Here is a 25,361-nt window from a genome sequence, read left to right on the forward strand (position 1 = left end):
ACAGTCTCACACACAGAGCTGTAGGGAAGATCTGATTCCCAGCCTACAGATGACTAGCTGCATTAACTGAGCAGACTTAATTAGACAGTTATTAGATTGCAATTGAGACAAGCTAAATGTGAACATTAGGGTAGAAAAAAAAAAAAAAAAAAAAAAAGATATTCGTTGAGGAAATTAACATTCTATCAGGATTACCATTTTTTAAGAGGAAAAAAAAAAAAAAAAAGCATATAGAAGAAAAACAAGGAAGCTCAGTGTAGAGAAATCAATCAGATGATAAGGCAATGGAAATCAGATGTACACAAGACATAGTGGGGAAAATAAAATACAGGGTCTTCCTTTCTACAGACCGAACATCTTCATATTGCTAAAAGAAGCTGTTCCTCGCCTAACATCAGCTGGACTTAAGTGCAAATACATGACGTGAAGGAGTTTTAAAAATCGATCCTGAAATGCCGCGGCACCAGATCAGGTGTAATGATGTATTTGGCCCTTGTACCACTGCCAAATCGCTCACTCAGCTTGACACGAAGACAAAAAAAAGGCATTCAATAGAGCACAGCTATTCATCCTGAAAATGACAAACCCAGTACAGTGCACACACAGAAAAAAGAAGAGGGGAAAAAAAAAAAAAAACGCTCCGATGTATTGTCTTGCTCGCGTTCAAAAGCCAACTGGAGGCTGAATCACATGGAACGGTAATAAAAGCCGTCCTCTGTGCGATGTTGCTTGCTCAGGGGGTTTTGACAATGAGGTGTTGGACAGTTTTTTTGGGATCAGTCAGGTATAAATACAAGGATTTAACAGTGGAAGAGTGTGCGTCCATCACCAGTTGGTAACATCTCCAACAAAGCCTTCAAACCGCCCACTGGAACCATGGGGAAGGTAAGAACGGGTTTGTTTCTAAAAATATCTGCGATCCTTGTTGCTTTAGGAAAACGATGAGTCATGTCTCATGGGTCTTTTTTTTTTTTCAGATCATCTTCTACGAGGACAGGAACTTCGGAGGCCGTTCCTATGAGTGCAGCAGCGACTGCACCGACATGTCACCCTACCTGAACCGCTGCTACTCGTGCAGGGTCGAGAGTGGCTGCTGGATGGTCTACGATCAGAACAACTACATGGGGAACCAGTATTTCCTCAGGAGGGGCGAGTACGCCGACTACATGAACATGTGGGGATGGGGCACGAACAACTGGATCAGATCTTGCCGCATGGTCCCCATGGTACGTTTAAGTTTAGGTCACAAAGTATTCCCTCGTAGAGGTTCATGAAAATCGACTTAGTTTATATACATCACGTGTAAGTGGACGTGATTGTCCCATCATCGTGTGAAGTAAGAGATGTTTTAGGAAAATAATCAGTGACGATGTGGTGTGTCCTCGAAACAGTACCGCGGCGCCTACAGGATGAGGATGTACGAGAGGGAGAACTTCATGGGCCAGATGATGGACGTGACTGACGACTGCGACTCCATCATGGATCGCTACCACTGGTCCAGCGGCTGCATGTCGTGCCACGTGATGGACGGCCACTGGCTCATGTACGAGTATCCTCACTACAAGGGAAGGATGTGGTACTTCAGGCCCGGCGAGTACCGGAGCTTCAGGGAGATGATGGGAAGCAGTGGCATGAGGTTCATGAGCATGAGGCGCATCATGGATTCCTGGTATTAAAAGAACATGTGAAAATGTGCAACTTTTAAATAAAGATTTAGCAGGAAAAAAAAAAAAAAATACCGAGTTGGGTTTTTTTCTTTCAGAGGCTGGGTAAATATAGAGAAAAAAAAAAAAAACACACATCAATTTATTTCACAGTATTGCTTTAATTGGCCATTTAACAGGAAATAAATGAAAGTAAAACAAGAGCTAAAAAAAAAACCAAAAAGGCATTCAAACATATCAGATTAAATCTTGACCACACTTCCCACACTTACACCCATACCGAAGTCATTTTCTTACACTGAGATTACAACAAACCACGCTCAGGCGCTAAAAAATAATGAAAACATAATGTTATGACTCGCTTAAGCTCAATTATGCAGCAATTTGCACCATAATGCCCATAAAAGTCATAATTCTCAGCTTAAATCGAACGATAATGCTTTTTCCCCCCCTCGACATACTATAACGGGGTTTTTTTTTCCGTTTACATCCCGTCCCACAAAACGCAGTTTAATTTCTGTCCTTCTGTAGATAAATCATATTAGAATCACTTTTTGAAGGGTACCTACCTTCATAAAACAATCCCAAGTAACGGCCAAATCTCATAAATCAGTGCTGGAAAGTCTATTCGAGGTGACGTTAGAAGTTTTCTGTAGTACAGCTTTGATTGACGCGTTTCCGTAGTCGTGTCTAACGGGTAAGACTTTGTCATATTCGGTAAAAAAAAAATAAAAAAATTTACAAGTAAATAAAATAAAATAAAATATCCACCTGTCGTCTTAACATTTAAGAAGTGTAATTATCTTTTTCATGCCAGAGCTGGAATTTAAAGCGTCTCACACTTAATGCAGAGCTTTTACAGCCCACGGATGGATGATTTCCATATCCTAAATCTAAAGTGGTAATCAGTTTCGCATTTATAACACCGTTACGATGTAGCACTAACGTATACCTTCTACAGTCTCACTTTTTTTTTTTTTTTTTTTTTAAATGCCAAACACCTGCTGAATTAGTAGACAACGTCGCAACGCTTCAAGAAAGTGCTTTTTAACAAAGAAAAAGGTTACCTAGGTAAGTCTTTCATCGCACATTATTACGACCAACTTCGTCAGCAAATCGTGTTTCAAAACTGACATTAAATAAATAAATAAATAAATAAATAAAAACTAAGACGAACGAAAAATTCAGAATTGACCACCAAAAATGATGTCAGTATTCACATTGGGAAAGTTACGCGTATCCAGAGCAGAGTTACGCACATCCTCACAGATTCACGCAAATCAGCTGCGTGGAGTTTACAGCTCCGAGGTTGCCAGATCTTTCTTGAGTAGAAGCATCCAAGACAGAATCCAGACCACCAACATTCAACACAAAAGCTGGAATTGAAAATGCGGACTGAAGAACAGGAAAGCAAGAGAGGATTTAAAATGAAAAATCAATTTAAAAAAAAAAAAAAAAAAAAAAAAAACGAATACCAATATATAATACACGAATGAGAAGATGGAATGCTTTGAATTTTTTGTTTTTTTATATAGAAATCTAGGTAGTATATTGTTGATATAACGCTGCACGAATAGTCCTAGTTGTAATGATCACCATCACTGCAAATTTTTTGAAGGATGGGTTTGAAAGATAAGCTGACCAAGCACTCATCTGATTGTTGTTCGTAATTTAATCTGTAAAAAAAAAAAAAAAAAAAAATTTAAATTTTAAAAAATAAAAAAATTTGATAAGAAGAGTCAAAGATTAAGATGCGTCTCCTGTAACGTCCTCTGTGCTGAAAAAAAAAAACTGTTATAGATTTAAGAAGTTAATACAGTATGTATGTATAATGATGGATCTAAAGCAAATACTTAGGTGTCCCAAGGTATCACGTGCACGCAAATGAAACGCAAACTCCATACCGTGTTCATGACGTCCGAGTTCTGCATACCATCGTGCACAATCTCAGTGTTATATCCGCACTATTCGTTTAAAGAACCTCGCGCTATATTAAATACGTTTTTGTGACGAACGAGTTGAGGATCTGCCGCAGATGCAGACGGCCTTCACTAACCCGGTCCCTACCGGAGGTCTTTCCGCTACTGACTGATCAGAATCGCAGTCCAAGCCGATATCGTATTCCGCTGGCTCGTCCGTTTTCCTGCACTCCTGGAGAAGTGCACATCATCCGAGTCGGTCAGGCCGCTAATCAGATACGACAACCCGATAACAAGCTGTAATTAGGAGCTCTGGAGTAATTTCATGCTGTGAAACTTGGGATCGTTTGCAAAAACACATGCCGCTAGAGGAGCAGGGAAAGTAGAGAGGGCTAGCCATTTCATAAAGTGGCTGTTTTATACACGGAGTTTTTAAATGAGCCAGATATCACATAAAAATCTGTCGCTTTGTCGATGGGCTGAAATGTCACATCAGTGTCTTCCATCCTGTTAGGGTCATTATTGAGTTTTAATGATGCAGACACATGGCTTTACTCCATCTGATGCTTTAACTAAGGCACTTGCGTGTTTTCAAAATTAGAATATTAAGCACAGGACAAGGGGAACAAATACCTTCCGAGTCCAAAAAAATTATGCAAAACACGACCATTATAAGATGCAAATGGATTCTCTGGCCATTCGGTAAGCAAGCCTCAGCCAACGAAAGAGACGGAGGGGGGAGAAAATTCCCATACACCGATATTATCCTGGCAACACCAGACCATTAACGCATGCTAATGACCGAATTCGGCAACCCCGTGGAACCCGCAGTGACCGTAATGAAAAGATCAGGAGCCATCCACGTGCGTGGTGTGGATCACAGCGCCACAAACGACACACCGCTGCCAGGAAAAACTGATTTTTAAAGCACACCTGCAATCTATATCATCTTCAATGTGGTTATGTCATCGTGTACGTATGACATAACGTATGATTTGGATTACGTAGACTGGTCAAATTTGCTAACAGATTGATTATAAAAAAAATTTAAAAACAGTAATATATATATATATATATATATATATATATATATATATATATATATATATATATAGAGAGAGAGAGAGAGAGAGAGAGAGAGAGAGAGAGAGAGAGAAAGTTTTTTAAAAACTTAATGTAAACATTTAAAATAAATAAAAAACAAATAAAACAACTTTTTTAAAATGTAAAAATTTTAAATAAATAAAATTTATATATATATATATATATATATATAAACTTTTTAAAAATAAATAAAACAAGGAAAACTGTAAATAAATAGAATTAAAATAATTAACTAAAAAATAAACGTTGAAATGAAAAATTTTAAAGAAATTTACTTTAAATGAATAAATAGATAAATACATTCATACCCTTTAACATGTAACAAATTTAAACAGAAACAAACGGATCTAAAACTTAAAAACGCAAAGATGGATAGATAGATGTAAAAGTGTAAAAAAAAATAATAATAATAATAATAATTAAAATAAATAAATATTAACATTTAATTAAAATCAATCAATATACAAACATCAAAATGGAAAAATTGTAAATAAAACGATTTTTAAAAAATCAATATTGATCGTTAGGGTGCCAATAATTTTAAAAGCAGTGTCAAGTTGGAAAAAAATGCATGATGTTAATGTGAAAAGTACTTCTTTTTTTTTTTCTTTTCTTTTTTTTAAGATTCAGCTTCAGCTCCCACGAGCAAAAACGAGCACTTTAAAATAAAAAAAAAAGAAAAACGACCGCTCAGATGTGAACATTATTTATTTATTCTATTATGATGCGCAAAATGTACAAGTATTTTTTTATTCCAATGTATAAAATTATTTCTCTTAAATAAGCAAGTTCTCATTAATAAGGAAGTAAATGCATTATTCGTTACAAACCCTGAAAAACAACGAAATCCCTTACAACAGTCGGAGACCGAGAGAGAGAGAGAGAGAAAAAAAAGTTAGCAATACAAATCCAGCAGATTGCAACCTGATTCAGTTTTTCAGAAGTATTGCTCAGTATCGTTTTCCTGTAGAGAAAAAAATGCTTCAGGTGTTGTTGGGTTTTTTTTTTTTTTGGACACAAAATAAGCATTGTTCTGAATCATATAGATATGTACACAAAAATATATGCTCTAGATATTTAAAAGAAAAAAAGAAAAAAAGAAAAAAAAAAAGGGAACGAAAAGGCCTCGGTTGAAGCTGTTTGTCCGTGGGTGCGTAAAGTGTGCTTGGGTCTGCGGGACAGGTCCGGGCGCAGACTGATGACATCATCTCTAAGGTAAAGGGTCCGCAAAGGGGTGTAGCCTGAATTCAGTGCGTTCTGTAGGAGAAGAAAAATAAACATTTTTTTACAAAGTGTGGATGAGAAGGTACGTTCAGACATACAGAAACTCGCAGAGACGAAGCAACCCGAGAGCGTTCGTTTTCAACGAGAGCTGGTGACTGGCGACGTGAGCGACAGCGATCTAGATGTGGGCGTGTCCAGCGACGGGACAAAGTTGAGAAAAGTTTAACTCCGTGCAAATTCGGAGCTACCGACGGGAGTGAAGACTGTACGGCGCGTGCGAGCCGTGATCCGCCGTGATCCGCCGTGCTGCCTGCTAGTCCGAACTGTTTTGTGGAACCCGACAGTCCGGCGCTTGCGCTTTCGCAGCAGATGGCGAAGAGCACGCACCGCTTCTCCTTCATCTCGTAGGGCGTGATGCATATATACACACACACACACCGGTGAATTTGAAATACAAACGCGCTCCCTCCAGAATGTTTCCTTCTAGTGGCAAGAAAACTGCTTTGCTGTCAAAAGTGCAATGCTAGTTGCGCCACCCGTTGATAAACGTTACCATGGCAACCAGTAGGAGGAATGCCTACTACTGCGGTGTATAGGTGCGAACGTAGCTCGAGTCGGTGTGCGAGTTCATGTCAGAGGACTGCTGATAAATCATGATCTCGGGGACATACATTTCACAACTAGGAGATTAAATATGAATATTAAAATACCATTAAATATTACAGATATTAGCTAGCTACACAAAATGTGCTTAATAAAATGAACTTTTAAGTGTAATCAGGGACTGAAGTTAGCTAGCAGGTGCGTTTCGATGCGGGCGCGTGCGTGTGTGTGTGTGTGTGTGTGTGTGTGTGTGTGTGTGTGTATTTATTTCACTCAGACTGGGTCTCAATAAGCAGACTAATAGGTGGTAATGTACAGGTTCTGGCTTCTGGGCTCTGGGTTACTGATCGGAAGTTCAAGCCCTGCACTCTGACCCCGCACTCTGACCCCAACCTCCGAACATGTGAAGAAAAAAGAATTTCACAGTGCTTAATGCATTTTTTTTTTTGAAAAAGGCAGACAGAACCTTATCAATTAAAAAAAAACACTATTTGATTCTATCTGTTCAAAACTTTGATTCAGAATCGTCTCAGTACTTCAATAATGTCAATTCGAAGTGTTGAATGTTGCCAGAAATGTCAATATGTCCGCCGTTCCACATATCAAGACGTCTCCTCACTCAAACAGACCCGTATAACACCAAAGTTATGAAGTATTGCAGCTACGCTATGTGGCATTAAAGTTTAACCACATCTGGATCAGAAGATATAGTATCTTTGGAAACTCGCTGTGCTTCAAGGGGTTACATCGCACTAGACAGACATGCAGGGATGGATAAAAACTGCAGAGGACCTTTCGAGCGAGGTCGTGTGCCGAAGGGCTTCGGATGAGGTGCAGTGTTGAGGAAAAGTTGCATTCATACAGCAGTACGAATGGGGTGGGGGATGGGGGGCGTTCTTTGTTTTTAAAAAAAAAAAAAAAAAAAAAAAAAAAAAAAAAATCCCCTCAGGATCAGGAATAATCAATAAGAGTGTTGCTCGGGGAAACATGAAAGAGAGCGAGAGATGGTGATGGGGATCTGCAGAGATGGTGAGGGAGTGCTGTGTGTGTGTGTGTGTGTGTGTGTGTGTGTGTGTGTGTTGCTAAAGGGCATGGGCTTTTCCCCAAACATGCTACAAAAGAACCACACACACATACAGCACAATGAAACGCATTTGAATGCTGATTACTTGTCAATTTTTTTCCCTCATATGATAGAAATTAACCATCCCCCCCCCCACTCATGCTTTTGATTAATTAGTGATTCGGATCATGACTCATTTTGTGAAACTGTGCTGAGAATTACACACTGTTGTGACTCCGCATTAGCAGTCTTTCCAGCCATCACCCCCCCCCCCCCCCACCACCACCAATAATCCACTCTGAAAAATAAATAAAATAAATAAAAATACGCGTTCTAATCAATCCAAGATTGCCACGTGTGTAATTTGCATCTCCATTAACAGATGTTTTTTTTATTTATTTTGTATGAGATGTGTTTATGTGTGTGTGTGGGGGGGGGGAGGGGGGGCAAGGGGGGGGGGCACTGGTAATTAAACACTAACTGCCCTACAACTTAAGAGTTTGCCTGCAGCACAAGCATTAATTATCCGCACTTATGGGCAAAGCGCTGCGGTGAAAAAAACGGGAGGCAGGGATCTACTTCGTGAATCAAATATTAACAAACGTGTTTTAATGTCTGGGCCAGAAGACATTTAGAGTTTAGGGGGGGAAACAAACAAAAAAAAAAAAACAGTCAGTGAAGGAAGGTGGCGTCTTAAATATGCAGGAAATGGGGATTGGTCTGTTTTAGGAGCGACGGGAGATCAGTGTTGGGATTAAATCAGAGCCGTTTCTTGCTATCAGCAATAAGAGCGTTCGCTTAGGGCCACACGAGTGTGTACGTCTTTTATATATATATATATATATATATATATATATATATATATATATATATATATATATATATATATATATAAAATATAAATAAGCTGCACTGTGGTTTAAAAAAGAAAAGGTAAATGGGGAAAAATTGGGGCGAAAACACTGCTAGGAAAGAAAAGCTAGCTAGTTTATCAATACGTGCGTTTTAACTAGCTTGCATATAGGATCTATTTGCTTGCCAAGTAGGTAAACGTTGCCTAATGGTCAATCGTGTCTTAAACGGCATGAAACTACCGTTTGTTTACATGTCTTTTGCAAGTAACAAATTCGCTGTTGCGATATTATAAAGAAGTCTCACGCAGACCGTTGTTTATTTAGCATTTACATCACAGCGCTGTCAAATTCTTCAATCTGATTGGTCAGACAGCGTCGGTTCATTTTCTACAACAGCGGCTTTGACGGCAGCTCTGGCTACGAGACAAATCACAGGTTGCTATTAACGCATTTGTTCCAACGCGAATCTAATGCGATCGTTTCTATAGTAACGACCCGTCCACAGGGCCTCGGACAACATCATTTAAGACGACTTAATTCCGTTCTTCTTGTCGTACAACAAAGGAAGGGATCTAAGGTCCGATGTGGTGATGCTTTCTGTAAGGAGATGTGTTTTTTGTTGACGTTCCACAACATTAAATGCGACTATAAATGGATCGACGTTTCGACGTTTGAATGATTCCCGTTGCTTCCGTGGCCCGTAGAGTAGGGGATCTATAAAACGGCAGACAGGAAGTGAATCCCAGCACAAGCAACGAGCATTCTAGACCAGACATCCGTTTTTCTGGCCCAGAACAGGTTTTCTCACCGATAAAATTAAAGTTGAATTAAAGTTAAGGCCTCGACTTAACCCATTGTTTTGTTTTCTTTTGATATCATGTTCTATAGATCTTCCAGGTTATTTGTACAAGCAAGAAATAAAAATCGATCACCTATTGCACCTTTAATGAATAAAAAACAAAAATTGCAATCATTATCAAATTACTGTGGTATTCGAGAAACACAGGATTTACTGGCTTGGGCAAATAAATAAAGTTAGGGCTGCTTCATCACGTCACATCACTCCGCTCTCGATCCTTTTCCTCGAACAGCACAACAACCCACAAGTGTTTTATTGCTTACATGGTGCTGTCATCAGCAAAGACTCGGTGCTACGTTCGATAGATAGGTAGCTGCAGTGCGAAAGGTTTCAATTCTTCAACCATGGATTCAATTTTATTAATGGTGAGTTATTGACCGACAACCTTATTGACCGGCAAACAAATTATTACCGTCATCTGAGTATGTACACAGTGACACATTTACAATAATGCAGAGAACAGAGATAGAGCAGAGTCAAAGATACACACACACACACCACAAAACAACAACAACAACAACGCTTAACTTGCAAGGCACACACACACACACACACTAGGATCGAGCTGGACGAAAGCGATAGATTTGAAAAGCAGTTTGTGACTGAAGGCCAATAGGCTGTTAGAGGCATTTCCTGCTACACGCCTTTAAGAGCAGAACCTGCATCATTAATTCACATTTGCACACAGCGTATCGATCCTTAAACCTCAAATGTATTAAAGCGTCTCTCCTGGAGCCGCCGGGGCTACGCCTGGTTCCGAGCTTTACACGCAGGCTGTTTCCTGGAGCGCAACGCAACGAGCCGTATATCTAACACCGAGCGAGCGTCCTTGCTGAAATCACACACACCTTTTGTTGATTTCCATCTCCGGGGCCCTCTTCATAGGGGACGACCTCAAAAATAAATCTAAATAAATCTAAATACATAAATAAATAAATAAAAGGCTACAGGGTGTAAAACATTAGGCACTTGATGACCAATACAAAGTGGGATGAGACGAACTTAATGCCGGATGTAATGTCAGGTCCAGGGGGACAAAAAAGGGAAACAGAAAGGTTTTTGTGTTTTCAACACCGCTATTAGAATCTTTCCTCTCCATTTTTTTCCCCAGTATTTAGTTCTAGTATTGTCCAGATGTCAAAGTAGTGTTAATGGTTCATTCATATTTTATAGTGCATTAGAAGACATATCCTAATAATTAAGGGTATTTCGCACTATTAAACATCAGGCAGGGGGTGAAGCAGACGGCGACCCCCTGATGTGTGCCTACAAGTGATGGACACTCTGGATTATCCCTCACGCATTTCGGATTTTGCTCAGTTTTGGCTTTTGAATATTTTACAACCGTCGAAGAGCCGTGCCGTGATTAGGAGTTGGCCGAGAAAAAATAAAGCCTGGCATGGATTTGCTTGGAACTGAAACATCTGTATTGCTTTGATTATAAGAAATTGCTGTGTTTTGCTGGCATCGGCCCTGTGTGTGTGTGTGTGTGTGAGTGTGTGTGTGTGTGTGAGCGTTAAGGAGTGATCAATCACATCAGCATTCCAACCACTATGTATGTATGTATGTGTGTGTGTGTGTTTGTGTGTGTGTGTTAAGGAGTGCTCCATCACATCAGCATTCCAAACACTATGTATGGGTGTGTGTTTGTGCTAATATAGAGAGCCAGAAAAAAAAAAGAAAAAAAAAAAACACGCCCCATTTGGAGGTAATTGCAGCTCAGCCTTTTTGTCTATTACACACGAGGATAATCAAATCTACCCCCTATTTATGTATATTAGCATAACCCTGGGTCGGAGGGAGAGGGAAGCGGAGCGACATGTGGAAGGCGCAGATAGACAGCCACCGTCCCCTGACCTGAGCGGACAGCGCTCATAATCCCGCCTCGTCGTGATGAGCGCCGACTCCAGATTAGAAATGCGGATCGGATAATTACCGTCCTCTCCACTATCTTTCCAATTCGCTGTGCAATTACAGCAGATGGGCAAGTACGACTGCGTTTTCTGGGAACACTCGTATGTTGGAAGGAAATGTGCCATGTTTGGATTTGTCATTGTGTGAATGGGGTGAAAAAAACCATTGTGCCAATAGCAGAGGAGGTTTATAGGCGAGTGGCTGGTTTAAAGGGCCGTTGAGGGCCTGGTCCGGTCCACAAGTACTCGTATCCAGTAAATCCTGACGGGTCACACGGCTGTGGCTACTACACCAAGGGGAGGGGTCATAAAACCCGTCGAATTTGCGACTTTGGTGTCCCGAAGCTTCTGGTGAGTGGCCCCAAATGGCTGCAAAGAGTTGTCTCAATGATGATCTATAAATCCTACAGTGTGAAGAATCAGACCAGTGAAGGAGGCGTGGCCCATGTATCAATCAGTCCAGTGAAGGAGGCGTGGCCTATGTATAAGTCTGCCCAGTGACGGAGGTGTGGCCTCTGTATCAGTCAATCCAGTGAAGGAGGCGTGGCCTCTGTATCAGTCAGTCCAGTGAAGAAGGCGTGGCCTCTGTATCAGTCAGTCCAGTGAAGGAGGCGTGGCCTATGTATCAATCAGTCCAGTGAAGGAGGCGTGGCCTATGTATAAGTCTGTCCAGTGACAGAGGTGTGGCCTCTGTATCAGTCAGTCCAGTGAAGGAGGCGTGGCCTCTGTATCAGTCAGTCCAGTGAAGGACGCGTGGCCTCTGTATCAGTCAGTCCAGTGAAGGAGGCGTGGCCTCTGTATCAGTCAGTCCAGTGAAGGACGCGTGGCCTCTGTATCAGTCAGTCCAGTGAAGGAGGCGTGGCCTCTGTATCAGTCAGTCCAGTGAAGGAGGCGTGGCCCATGTATCAGTCAGTCCAGTGAAGGAGGCGTGGCCTATGTATAAGTCTGTCCAGTGACGGAGGTGTGGCCTCTGTATCAGTCAATCCAGTGAAGGAGGCGTGGCCTATGTATCAGTCAGTCCAGTGAAGGACGCGTGGCCTCTGTATCGGTCAGTCCAGTGAAGGAGGCGTGGCCTCTGTATCAGTCAATCCAGTGAAGGAGGTGTGGCCTCTGTATCAGTCAGCCAAGTGAAGGAGGCTTGGCCTATGTATCAGTCAGTCCTGTGAAGGAGGAGTGGCCTTTTTTGCTCAACAGTGACAGTGATAGAGGCATGGCCTCTGTCTGTCAACTCCAGCAAATGATGCATTCCACTCTTCAAAGCGATCACTTTTTTTTTATTGAACTTTTTGCACAGGACTGAAGTGGCTGTTCCAAACAGGCAGTATATATAATCATATAGAAAGGAGTAGAGGTGCACGCCCCTAATAACCGCCCTGTACTAGGAGTAGTGGATGAAAAACCAAGCATTTATATTCAAATTAAATGAAAGACCGGACACCGGCATTTAGAAAACAAGTAGAGACAGAATGAATGCATGTTCCCTCTTTGCTTTATATGCTGTAATTTATATTCAAATTGAGGCTTGTGATTGCAAACCGCCATCCGTATTCAGCCCTAAAGAGAAGGCAGCTGACCCCACACAAGGGGCAAAGCCTGAATAAACAAATGAAATCCTGCTGACAGCGAAGAACACTGTCGAGTCACGTGTGCACGCTGGCGTTTCTGAAAACGGAAAGCAATAAACAGCTTGCACAGACATTAACCAACACTTGTGTTAAAAACAAACCCTCCCTGAACCAACAGATACAAGATGGTGGATATGATTACCTGGTGGGGTAAACAAACAAAAAAAAAAAAATAGGTTTCCATCAGTGTTGCATCAGGAGACAGACATCAGCATTCAGAAGGAGCCAGAGAGCCCTTCTTTAATAGCCGCTATAATACAGTCTCAAAATGGAGGACTACTCAGGCATGTAAGATTTGGCACGCTTGAACTCCCCTTTTGGGTCGGTGCTTACTGAAGAGTTACAGCTCCTGGGGAGGTGGAGCTGGAAAAATGAACTATTAATTTGCTTTAAAGATTCATTAGAGGGAGATGAAGAGGAAAGAAGAGAAGCACCGGGCCAACGAGGCGGTTGGAGAGCAGCGAAAGTCGAACCCTGCTCCTAATGACCACCTGAATATTTCATGACCGTCTGAGGTTCAGGATTTCTCTGCACCACAGAAAAGCCACTTGTCGAAATTAGCATCGACTCGCGACGTCCTCCCTCGCCACCTACACCCCACATCAAGCTGAAACCTCTTTTTTTAAATAGCTTATACATTTACGCTTTTCAAGCACTACAACTCACGGCGATACGCGAACGTTCCAGCTCCTGTGAGGCTGAACAGCAATTTGTTGCAGCTTAAAATTTAATGTTATTTATTTAATTATTTTTTTTAAAAGTGTTTGAACCGCAAGCGCCAGAGGACAAACCTAAGTGGCCTCGAGTCAAACAAAGTAATCCGAGTGTAAAGTAGGTTCGGAAAGAAAGAGCGTCACGCAGCAGTGGGCAGGCCATACGCCAAAGCTAATGAGAGCCAGAACTCCAACAGCGCTAAGATCCATATTTACAGAATCACTAAACAGCTGATAAGCCGAGCTCGTTCTGCACACCGCTGCTCACAGCTGTATCGCACAGTGTGCAAATAGCAATTCACTGCAACAGGGAAGTTTTTTCCTTTTTTTGTTCCGAGCGTCTGGTATTTAATATCCAGAGTGAATGACTTTGACAAAGGCATTCCAGCAATAAACTGATCATTACGTCTTATACTAATCTGGTATCGAGGAACACTTTCACAGAAGGGAAAGCGCTTTTAAAGGATCCGATCCTGCAACGACTGGAAAAGATTGGAAATCTCATTCGGTAAAGATTTGCGGGAACTGGAAATGTTTACAGATGTTTAAAGAGACTTGTCTTGAATTGTATTTTTTTTTTTTTTTTTCTTCTAAGGATTGATTTCCATCTCTGTTCTTCGTACCTGCTCAAGATCTGCACCGGTATGAAGTGTACTAAAGCTGCTAAATAAAATAAAGCTTGCCAGAAGGGTTCAGAGGGCATCTAGTTGAGACCAGAGGTATGCATTGGGAAAGTCACGCCAGGGTGAGGTTTTTACTTTCATACAGAGAGGACCGATAGGGAGCTCACGGGACAAACAAAGGACGACGTTCATTAACGTGAACATGCATGACGCGATGCATTTATTCATCCTTAGTAATTGTAACCCTTAACTTGGCTATGCTGGTCTTCCCCGCTTCCCCCCCATCAATGACAGTCTTGTTAAAACATCCTCTCTCTCTTTTACCTCCCTCCCTCTCTCACCTGCTGGAGTCTCTACGCCGCTCTGCCCTCCATGTCTCTGGCAGATTCGGCGGCCCGCGCCAAACCGTCAGCCATCAGAGCCTCCTCCAGACTCCTCCTGGCCTGGTACACCTTCAGCTCCTGTTCCCTGAGGAGACAGAAACACGGGGATTAGGAAGCAGACAGCAAGAGAGAAAGAGAAAAGGAAGAAGATAGGGCGAGACTTCAGAAGCCTGCTGTCTAAATGCTCTGTTGATTAAGTTTGACCTCCTTTTACCGCTTTCCATCACCCATCAGTGCTGCTGAACCTCCTGCTCGCTCTCACATCTCCTTCCCCCGTTACTCCTTCCTCCTGTCAGTCAACATCCCTTCCACCGCCCGCGCCCCATCCCTTCCTCCACTCCCGTCTCATCCCGGATTAACCCCGAGCTCTCATTAGCGAGTCCCAACTTTAGCAGCCGTCTCAGGTTTAATTAGAGGTTAATGAAGGGAGATGCAAATAAAAACACAACAGCCTCGAACTACGACAACCGCAATCCACTTCTCCGTGATTCGAGGACAAACACTAACAAACACACATATAGAATATTAATAATAATAATAATAATAATAATAATAATAATAATAATAAAGACTGCTTGTTCATGCATGTCATCAATAACATTATCATGATTACTGGTGCACTTCCACAGCAGGAACCCTTTCAGGAACCTGTGAACTTTAACACAGGTTTATATTAATGCACTCGTTCGAACGCGTCATCGTTTCTCGGACTTACGCAGAGACTTATGTATGCGTTGTCCTTCTTTAATACGTCTATAAAAAAAATAAAATAAAAATAAATAAATAAAATTTTTAAAAAAAATCATAGCAAACCGTTATTGTTGAGGAAGAATAAACCATGCAGTTATAGGGAAATCATCATCATCTTTGGTGTAGTAACTCTACTTTACACTGGACCATATCGTACTTATTTCCACAGGAACTAGAACCAATTTAAGTTCCTGAACCTTTTGGGTTCCTGCTCCAAAGTAGGTATTCTTCTGCGTATCAGAAACTCCTGGGGGTGGAGCCTAATGTACAGAACACTGCTGATTGGTCAACCGCACGCTTCGCAGAACGAATCTTCAACTCTGCAATGTTTTAAAATCCTGCGCTTAGGTTATAGCAGCTAAAAAGCGGAACATTTTCAGACTAACGTTTGGTTTGGCGTCACCGTAAACACTAAACGGTAAAAACTGAAATTGCACTTCCTGCTATTTCGGAAAGCTAAAGTTAACGTCGTATTTGCATGGGATAAACAATAAACAACAACAACAACAACAACAACAACAACAACAACAACAACAACAACATCGATTCTCCTTCAGATTTGTTGTGTTGATGTATTTTTGCTGTTTGCTGAAAGGATGTAAGCGTTTATACTTCTCGAATTCTACACGATGGTGGACGGGTAAAGGTGAAGACGATTCTGAGGAGACGGAGGTCCCAGGCAGGAGGCTCGGTGAATTAACCTTTTAAAGGGACTGAGATTCTGACTGGGCATCACCTCTGATGGAACCGTAAAAGAGGAACTCATCCAAAAACTCTGTAGGTCTTCTTCCAGATCCCTTTAGTTCCTCCAAACACTCGGAAGGAACCGACCGCCATTATCAGATGGTATAAACGCTGCATGACTGCATGAGCATGATACCCTTCATAAACACTCTTCGAGTCATCCCGGCCCCGCCTGCGGTCTCCTTTTCTTCCGAAGAGAAAGGCAGAAGAACAGACTAGACACGATTCATTTCCTTCATTTCTCCCGACTCTATAATCACCAGCAGCGAGCAGCTCATCTCCGAGGCATTTCACAGCCCATAGGTTTGGCCGGACCCGTATTCATACTCCCACAAACCTGATCCTGTTTTCCTCCAAACACGAGAAGACGACTACTGCCATCTAGTGGGCAGAGCATCCCTTCTGGAAATGACTTCATCTTCAGGTGCGAACTAAAGATCACACAGGGCCCGTCAAACGAAAGCAGCGGTAATTATTTAGAAACGGAGTTTAGGGGAACCCTCAGCACTTTGAGCCATTTGCTTGAGTAATGGCTAACGTCTGAAGATACTTATTTGTATCCGCTTGTTTTTGTGCTGCCTTGAAGATGCTCGAAGCCGGTTTCCGATTATTTCGGAGGTTAATCACTCCACATCACACCCTAAACCGGGTAATTCCACACATGCCGCTGACGGATAAATACATCATGTCTGTCAAGGTAGAAAGAGCTCATCAGCATTCCGGTGGCTCTCAGGACAGAAAACGACTCTGTCTTGCCAGGAGAAAATCTTATTTCGGCTCTTCGCTTTCCCATATGCGGTAGCCAGGTGCCAATTTATCTTGTCTGTAATGCCTCACAGAGCTGAAGCGAGATTGAAACTGGCATCCATTACGAACCTTATGAAGTCGTCCGCGACGCAGTACGCGCCGCGCTAACAGCGACGCTGATCGCGAGAAGGGAGACGAACGCGCCCCGAGCGGAGGCGCGAGACGAACGGAACGCTCGAGACGGCGTGAAAATGAAGTGCGTAAACAAAACAAACAAAAAAAAAACATCACGAGTTTTACCGAAGCACTCGATAACTCATAAACCCGAAATGCGACTCGAGAAGGTTCTCAGGGAGAACACGGAGGTCAGGGTAGAAGCGGTGGAAGAAGTGGTCACAATTCCGACAGCAAACTGCAGGAAAACCGGCGCAAATCGATTGCTGGAGAGACTTCGAATGGGACTCGGTTCGCACCGAGAGACTCGATCGCGAGACGTACCTGATGTCTTCGTCGGTGACGATGAAGGATTTGCAGAGTGGCTGGGAGGTGTTGAGCCAGATAGCGGGGTTTTTCTCTGCTGCGGTGGACGTCTGACCCGTGATGGGGCCCGAAGTCATGTGCAGAGCGCTGGCTATGGCCGACAGCAACGTCTCGTCTGACGAATCCGGACCTACGCCTGAAAAAAAGGTACACGTGCGAATACGATTAAACCCCGAGTCACTAGTTCGTTAAATATTTGGAATCACTGCTCATTTTATCAGGGACATCTCTGCCCAGTCCGTCAGGCCCTCGTCTACCTGTCCATCACTCAATACGTTTACATGGATAACAATAATCCGATATTAACCCGATTAAGACGATACTCTGATTAAGAAACTAGCATGTAAACAGAGCTTATCGATGACCTTAATCCGATTAAAGTCGTACTCGGAGTAAACACGAATGGAATTAAGACGTGTGGAGTACTCCTGTTTTAATCGCGTTATCGACGTGCGTTACAGACACGTACACACCGTAATCACACTATTAACGTCGTGTGGGAGTTTCCACCGCATTGTCTGACAGGACACGTACACACACGGCCGCGCTCGACCGTCTGACGGCAAACAAGAGAGCACGGCTGCGTCCCGAACCGCGTACTTGCCTACTATATAGTAGGAGAAATACATGTGTTTCAGCTACTATATAGTACTTACGTACGCGGTTTCGGACAGCTTCCAGCTGCAAGCAGTCGCCTATTAGCACGTATAGCGTGACAAATAATTAACCGCACTTGAAGCTTTCGTAAAATTACAAATGAAACACCTTAAACTGTCTCATTCAGAATAAGGTCAATAATTAGATTATTAATGTCCATGTAAACATAGTCACTGACTACCCTGGCAATGCTGCTTCACCTGATATACCAGGTGTAGTTGATCAAATGAGTTGTTCAATGAGTGTAGGTAGAAGTTAGGCGCACGTAATCAATGCAAATCACAGATTTATGTTAATGCACTCATAATAATCCATAAACAGTACACTGGTATGGCTGGAGCTCCACGTTTTTAAAAACAGATGACCATGGGTTACGCGTCGATGAAGTTTTCCGTAAGACGATGTTTATTTAACATTTATGGAAGGAGTCTCCAGTGTCAGTTCTAACAGTCAGCAAGTTTTCCACCATGGCATTTTTTGTTCGCTATACGTAGCTACGAACAGATAAAACATACTTCGAGTGGTAACAGTAATTCTGCTCGCCGTCAGGCCGCGTCACAGCATCCCGTCGCTGATTATTCCCTCGAACGATCGATTCTTTACTTTAACTGGTAGTACATGTTAGTCAGGGAAAGCGCTAGTTAAGAAAGCGTACGTATGCTCTTGCATACAGAGAAAGTTCTTTAGCGCGAGGCCGTACCGTAGAAGAACCATTGTACGTTCCTTAAAGAACCTTTTGGTCCACCTTGTAGATAAATCCAGCACCAAAAAAAACGGTTCCAGATCCATCAATCGAGACGTTTACCCGACGAGGGTTCTTTCGTTGATCGGGGTCGGAATGCGAGTGAGTGTAAAAGCTTACTCTGTAAACCTTTAGGAAGCTCCATAGTCCTGAGAACCTCTTCTGTGACGTCCGACGACCTCAAACCTTTCAACCTCTTCTCCCAGAACAGCTGCATATACACGGAGAGATAAAGAAAAGAACTTAAAAGCAGACACACACAAAACAAATCCTGTCCTTCTGCACTTTATTCGGCCATCTTGTACGTGCTACTCTGAGGTTTAAATCATAAGTGACCTGGAAACCTGGCGTTTATTGGTTCCACCAAGCGAGCCTTGGAAATGTTTCGGAACATTCCCCCTGCAGGGGGATTTAACCAGCATTAGAGTCAAACCATTAGAGGTGGTTTATACAGCAAGAAATCTGAAGCTGACAGGTTGTTCTGGAGTACTGAACCAGCAGTGTTGATCCTGTCGCATCCTGCTATTAATGACGGACGTTGAGTTGTACCACTCAAGATGATGTTCTGTCACTAAAACCGGTCACTGGTTCCAGAAACAGGGGGAAGAACAGACTTCTTCTCGAGCAGCCTTTGCACAAAACCGCTAGCGCTGTGCTGTTAGCCGCCAACGTCCAGGATGAGCCCGAGGGAGCCATCTTTAGCCAACATGGCAGCTCTGCTTGGCACTTCAAACGACTCGCCAACAGCAGCTCGTAAACAGGCTCCCGGATTTACTGAACTGTGTTTTTAAATAAAAGCTCCTCCATGACTGTCTTGGGGCCTTTACAAATAAATCCACCTTTTACAACAACGGCTGCGTTTTTAAGAGCGAATCAGGAGTTCGGGACTAGCGCCAACAGCAGACGTTCACATCCAAAAATGTGAAATCTCAGCATTCAGAAATTTCAGTCTGTCAAAAAAAAAATTAAAAAAAAACACAGCTTCTGTTCTTACTGAACGAAGCAGCAGGCGATGACGGGAAGGAATTAAAAACATTCAAAACCATATTACGCTTGTGAAACGATCCAACAGGCCACCGTGTTCCCGGAAACGGGTTAGATTTGCTCTGCGTGACGCAAACCGATTCATAAAATGCTGGGAATCGCGAGTAGAGATGCTACGTTAAATCCGTCAGCATCCATTAGAACTACGATTGTACGCTTTCTCTTTGAAAGACGCCGAACAGCACTAAGTTCCCCCGTGTTTTATATACCGCTCTAATTTTGCTGCTTTTACAGAAAAGAAATCGTGACATTTTAGCCTGGAAGAGGGAAAAGGCTACCAAGAGGCAGTGAAATAAACCTGCGAGGAAAAACAAGCTTTCTGGAACGTTTCCTAAACGTGCACACAAAAAGGATTGGTTTGGGAAGACAGAGAGAGAGAGAGAGAGAGAGAGAGAGAGAGAGAGAGAGAGAGAGAGAGAGAGAGAGAGAGGGAGAGGGAGATAGAGGGAGATAGAGAGAAAGACAGAGAGAGGAATATAGAGATTGGGAGAGAGAGATGGAGAGAGAGAGGGAGAGAGAAGGAGACAGAGAGAAAGACAAAGAGAGGAATATAGAGATGGAGAGAGAGAGAGAGGGGCGGGGAGAGAGAGAGAGAGAGAGAGAGAGAGAGAGAGAGAGAGGGAGATAGAGGGAGAGAGAGAGAAAGACAGAGAGAGGAATATAGAGATGGGGAGAGAGAGAGAGGGGCGGGGAGAGAGAGAGACAGAGAGAGAGAGAGAGAGAGAGAGAGAGAGAGAGAGAGAGAGAGAGAGAGGGAGATAGAGGGAGAGAGAGAGAAAGACAGAGAGAGGAATATAGAGATGGGAGAGAGAGAGGGAGAGAGAAGGAGACAGAGAGAAAGACAAAGAGAGGTATATAGAGATGGAGAGAGAGAGAGGCGGGGAGAGAGAGGGGGAGAGAGAGAGAGACAGAGAGAGAGAGAGAGAGAGAGAGGGGGAGAGAGAGGGAGAGAGAGAGACAGAGAGAGGGGGGAGAGAGAGGAAGAGAAAGAGAGAGAGGGAGAGAGAAGGAGACAGAGAGAGACAGAAAGAGAGGAATATGGAGATGGAGAGAGAGAGAGAGAGGGTGAGAGAGAGAGAGGGGGAGAGGGAGAGAGAGAGAGAGAGGCAGAGAGAGAGGAAGGGAGAGAGAGAGAGGGAGGGAGATGGAGAGAGAGAGAGAAGAGAGAAAGAGAGAGAGAGGGAGAGAGGCAGAGAGAGAGAGGAAGGGAGAGAGAGAGAGAGGGAGAGGGAGACAGGAAGACAGAGAGGGGGGGTGAGAGAGAGAGAGGTGGGCGAGAGAGGGGGAGAGAGAGAGAGAGAGAGAAAGAGAAAAGGGGGGGGAGTGGGGGAGAGAGACAGAGACAGAGAGAGAGAAAGCGGGAGGGGGAGACAGAGAGAGAGAGAGAGAGAGAGAGAGAGAGAGAGAGAGACAGACAGACAGACCGAGAGAGAGCAAGAGAGAGACAGAGATTGATGGATGGGGGATGGTGTGATCATTATAGCCCTGCTCACAGAGAACAGAGCAGTCAGGCAGCAAGATAATTCCCAAACGCCAATGACTCCTGGAGTCTCCCACACACACACACACACACACACACACACACACACACACACACACACACACACACACACTAAATCACTCCCTCACCCCAACTCCTACTGTCACACTACCCCTTCTTTCCTTAACCACTCTTACAGCAAATCTTCCTCCCCCTCTTTCTAATCGTTCTGACCTCCAGTATATGTTTACGTCCAATCGACAGGTCAAATCGACCCAAAACACTCCTGATGTGTTGGCCCCTTTACAATAAAAATAAATAAATAGTCTGCTTCTCTGTCTCGTCTCGATCCAGACTTCAAGGCAAAATCGTCTTCGGATCACGTGTTTCATTGCAATCATGTAAAAGCCGATTTCCTAAATAACAAAAGTGAAGGATTAAATAAAAGAAGAACCAGCGGACCAACCGGAAGTCTCTCAACACGAGTTCTTCCACTTTATGAAGTTTATAAACAAGCCGCATTATTAGCTCTGTTACGTTCATCCAGTACTGCTGCCGCTGCAAAAATGTGTGGTTTTAGCAGCCCCTTGTGGTCACGGCCGTGTATTGCACCCTTACATGTCACGACAGAAGGTGTAGACAGAAGCTTCCAGAAGGTGGTGCTTTGTAAGTGGTGATTTGCTAGTTGGAATGACGTCATTTCCCACCTTGGGAAGTCTGACGTGTGAAGTAGGGGGGAAAAAAACATGGACGCCGCCACAAAAGCGTGTCTTTTGTTTGCTCCGTCAGAGCCTGTAAAGCTCAGGAAAAGCTAATTCGACAGCACATGTACACTTACAGGCCTGAGTGGCTGTTGGTTCTGTTCTACTGTAGTGAACTTCAAACGTTCATGCAACACGTTGGACTGAAACTGCAGCACAGCAACAAAACAGTTCTCAAAACAGCGATTAGTAAGGTCAATGTTATAGATTTAAGCAAGTACCACTGCGCATGTATATTAATTGATCTAAAGCCAATACTGCTAAGAACGTATTTAACAGTAGAGAAGGGGGACTTTACCGTGTTCACAGTGGTTTGACGTCACTCTGTACACGCTGAAGGAACTGGTAGTTGAGAAGACTACCCAAAGTTGACGAGTTAAAATTTTAAGCTGAAGGGGGCGTTTTCGGTGGCCTTATTGATTGGAGGCAGAGAATTACAAGTTGCAATCTGGCCTTAAATGCAGCACAAGAAGACAGGATTGGACTGGACTAAACTGAACTTCAATGGTTTATATTCTGACTAGTCATGACCCATGCCCCATATTATTATATTTTATATATAATAATTCACACACACATATAAGCACACACACATACATATACATACATATATATATATATATATATATATACATACATATATACATATATATATATACATATTATATATATATATATATATATATATATATATATATATATATATATATATATATACACACACACACACACAATCACATACACGCTCACACACCCATTCATACACTACGGACACATTTAGAAATGTGTTTGGAAAAAACGAGCAGTCCTATGACTGAACCTTGTGGGACACCATTTCACTTTTTTACATTTTTCTTCTAAACATATTTAGTAAACAGGGGCTGGGTCCAGATTTTAGCCATGGGGTGGCAAAAGCCCAATAAGCAGTGATTTATGGGACAATATTCGATGTGCGCATAATGAAATTACTGTGTTGGTTTTAAAGCTGCTTTGCTGCGATTCAAGTGTTGTTGGAAACCAGAGGAACATCCCGAGTTGTATATTTGTGCACTATTGTACTCCATTTTGTAGTAAAAACGGTGTGAGTAGGGTGTTCAGACTGAAAATTCCAACAAGAAGAAGTGCACGTAAAGTACCCGGATGATGCACTTATTCAACTGAAAATGTTGGACACTTCATGCGTTCAACAGTCACAACTTTGCTTACGTAGCAGAAACGGGGAGGGGCTACCAGGTGCTAAAGCCGGATGAGAAAAGAATTTCAAGATGGCCAACAAGCTAACAGCATCGCGTTATGTGTTTGACGTCATTTGTCATCGGCTGGGAAACGGCTTATATTTCCAGGTTTAGTAAAAAAAAAAAAAAAAAACTATTTAAAAAAAAAAAAAAAAAAAAAAGTTCCATTTGAGACTATACTACCCTTGTAAAATTCATACACTAGACGGTAGAGTATATAGTGCATAGTGCAAGTGCACAGTGTATAGTACGTCATTTGGGACACAACTTAGAAAATACGCATTTTCCTACAGGTAAATTGGTCTCAAACACCTGACAGAGATGTAACTACAAACTCAGGATTTGTCAATGAAAGATGGTGAGCATGTAAGTACATGTGAAAAAAATATATACCTGCATTTATATTCGTTTTTAATATATTAAAGGAAAATGTATGATGAATATTTTTCGGATCTTTCCGCATTTTGTGAACGTATCTACCGACAAGCATCTGAACCGAGTCAAGTCGTATTTTCCAGTCCACTATCTGACACGTACGAGCTTCTAAAGGAGCACCTGAACACAGCATAATACTCTGATACAACTGATAATTATCGCATGACCGTAATAAGGTAACCAAATTAACGCCATCCGCACAAAATCCGACGTGGCCGAGGCGAAAGCGCTCACCTGCCGGGGCTGTTCGGTCGCTCGCTGTAGATCTGTCTTGACTTTGTTGTTGGGATGGTTGACCACTTTGGTGACGGGCTGTTTGAAGATGGAGGCTGTCTGTCGGATGGGCAGTGCTGTGTTCAGGTCCGGTTTTCCCTGAGAGCGAAGAAGAAAAAAAGAAAATAAAAACACAGAAATTTACATAAACAACTAAAGAGTTTTTTTTATTTCTAAAATGTTGTAGAAATGTTGGTGCATCGATAAACGGATAAGCAATGGCGATGAAAACAAATAAACTATGATGTATGGAGTGTGTGCTCCAGTTTCTCCATGACTAGCTCTCTTTTAACTGGTGCTCATTTTGAGAACACTACATCAACAGATGCAGAAAGATCTGTGTTTTAGTAAATAAAAATTAATTAATAAATAAAATGTAAAAACTCAAACAAAACCTGCCTATAGTGCTGCTATGTAAGACTAGCAAGAGAACTACTGTTGAGGAAATACAGGGGGAAAAAATGCTAAAAGGCTAAAAACCGTCAGAGACGGCTGACTTGTCCTGTTTAAACTGACTTCTTGAAGAAATTTGGCACATTTTTATGTGTAAAAATCACATAAAGCCTCCTGTCTAACCAGACTTTTCCAGCTTCACCTCTTTAAGATGGCTGAGGTGATTAGCATGAAGGAAATGGCGGCCATCTTTAATCACTACGCTTCTGTTTACGATTTACTGACAGAGGATAATAAGGAAGGAGGGAGGGAGGGATGGGGGGGGTTAAAAGGACAATAAAGGGTGCAAATCATTCAGAAAAAGTGGCCGTCGTCTCGATTAAAGCGACTTTCTGATAAATCGGTCAGAGGACAGGCTGAGAAAAACTGCCGAGTCATTTAGCATGCATGATGTTAGCGCTTCTCAACCCACAATAATCCGTTTCGGTTCGCTGACTCATAACGCAACCCAAAGAGCGAAACCGCTCTGTTTTCTCACCTAGCATTCGGTCGACCTCTTTTATTTGATAAAAAGACAGTTTAATGCAGTTGGGATTTACAGTTATAAGCATACGCAGCGCTTCAGGATGGGTGTATTCAGGCCACACATGCCGTTTTTTTAAAAAATTTTATTTCACAGCTGAAACACACGTGTAGATATCCGCATGAGAGCGTATGCGTTTCGGACTAGAGATCCCACAGTGCTCATAAAGGCAAAACGCCGTAGACGTACAGAACGGCTTGTCGTTAATCTGATAATCACACTGTTTTAAAATCAAAACCAGTAGAGAAAGCGTGTGCGTGTGCGTGCGTGTGGGGAATGTAAAGGCCCAGCAGATGTTCGCACACACGGTGGGCCAATTTCACCATAAGGGCTAAACATCCATCACAAAAACTAGCTTTATTTTTAATTTAACAGCAATTTTAGGCAAAAATGAGGCTCGGTTGGGGTTCGGGACTCCCTTCAGCACATC

General features: G+C 42.6%; 2 protein-coding genes across 2 annotated transcripts in view; one reads left to right on the forward strand and one right to left on the reverse strand.

Annotated features, from left to right (window-relative positions):
• Positions 1 to 809: 809 nt before the first annotated feature.
• LOC108259744 (gamma-crystallin M2) lies at positions 810 to 1,754 on the forward strand. The gene is made up of 3 exons (XM_017459466.3): positions 810 to 885; positions 978 to 1,226; positions 1,392 to 1,754. The coding sequence occupies exons 1-3, from the start codon at positions 877 to 879 to the stop codon at positions 1,674 to 1,676; spliced, it is 543 nt and encodes a 180-aa protein (XP_017314955.1). The 5' UTR covers positions 810 to 876; the 3' UTR covers positions 1,677 to 1,754.
• Positions 1,755 to 5,377: 3,623 nt separating this feature from the next.
• mbd2 (methyl-CpG binding domain protein 2) overlaps positions 5,378 to 25,361 on the reverse strand; it is a 34,302-nt gene continuing 14,318 nt past the window's right edge. The window contains exons 3-7 of the mRNA XM_017460518.3: positions 23,917 to 24,054; positions 18,848 to 18,938; positions 17,287 to 17,464; positions 14,506 to 14,632; positions 5,378 to 5,944 (exon numbers count right to left, since the gene is read on the reverse strand). Coding sequence (XP_017316007.1) covers positions 14,518 to 14,632; positions 17,287 to 17,464; positions 18,848 to 18,938; positions 23,917 to 24,054 — 522 coding nt within the window. The 3' untranslated portion in view covers positions 5,378 to 5,944; positions 14,506 to 14,517. The remainder of the gene's footprint in view (positions 5,945 to 14,505; positions 14,633 to 17,286; positions 17,465 to 18,847; positions 18,939 to 23,916; positions 24,055 to 25,361) is intronic.

The sequence above is a fragment of the Ictalurus punctatus genome, chromosome 28 (assembly GCF_001660625.3).
Source record: "Ictalurus punctatus breed USDA103 chromosome 28, Coco_2.0, whole genome shotgun sequence".
NCBI classification, from domain to species: Eukaryota; Metazoa; Chordata; class Actinopteri; order Siluriformes; family Ictaluridae; genus Ictalurus; species Ictalurus punctatus.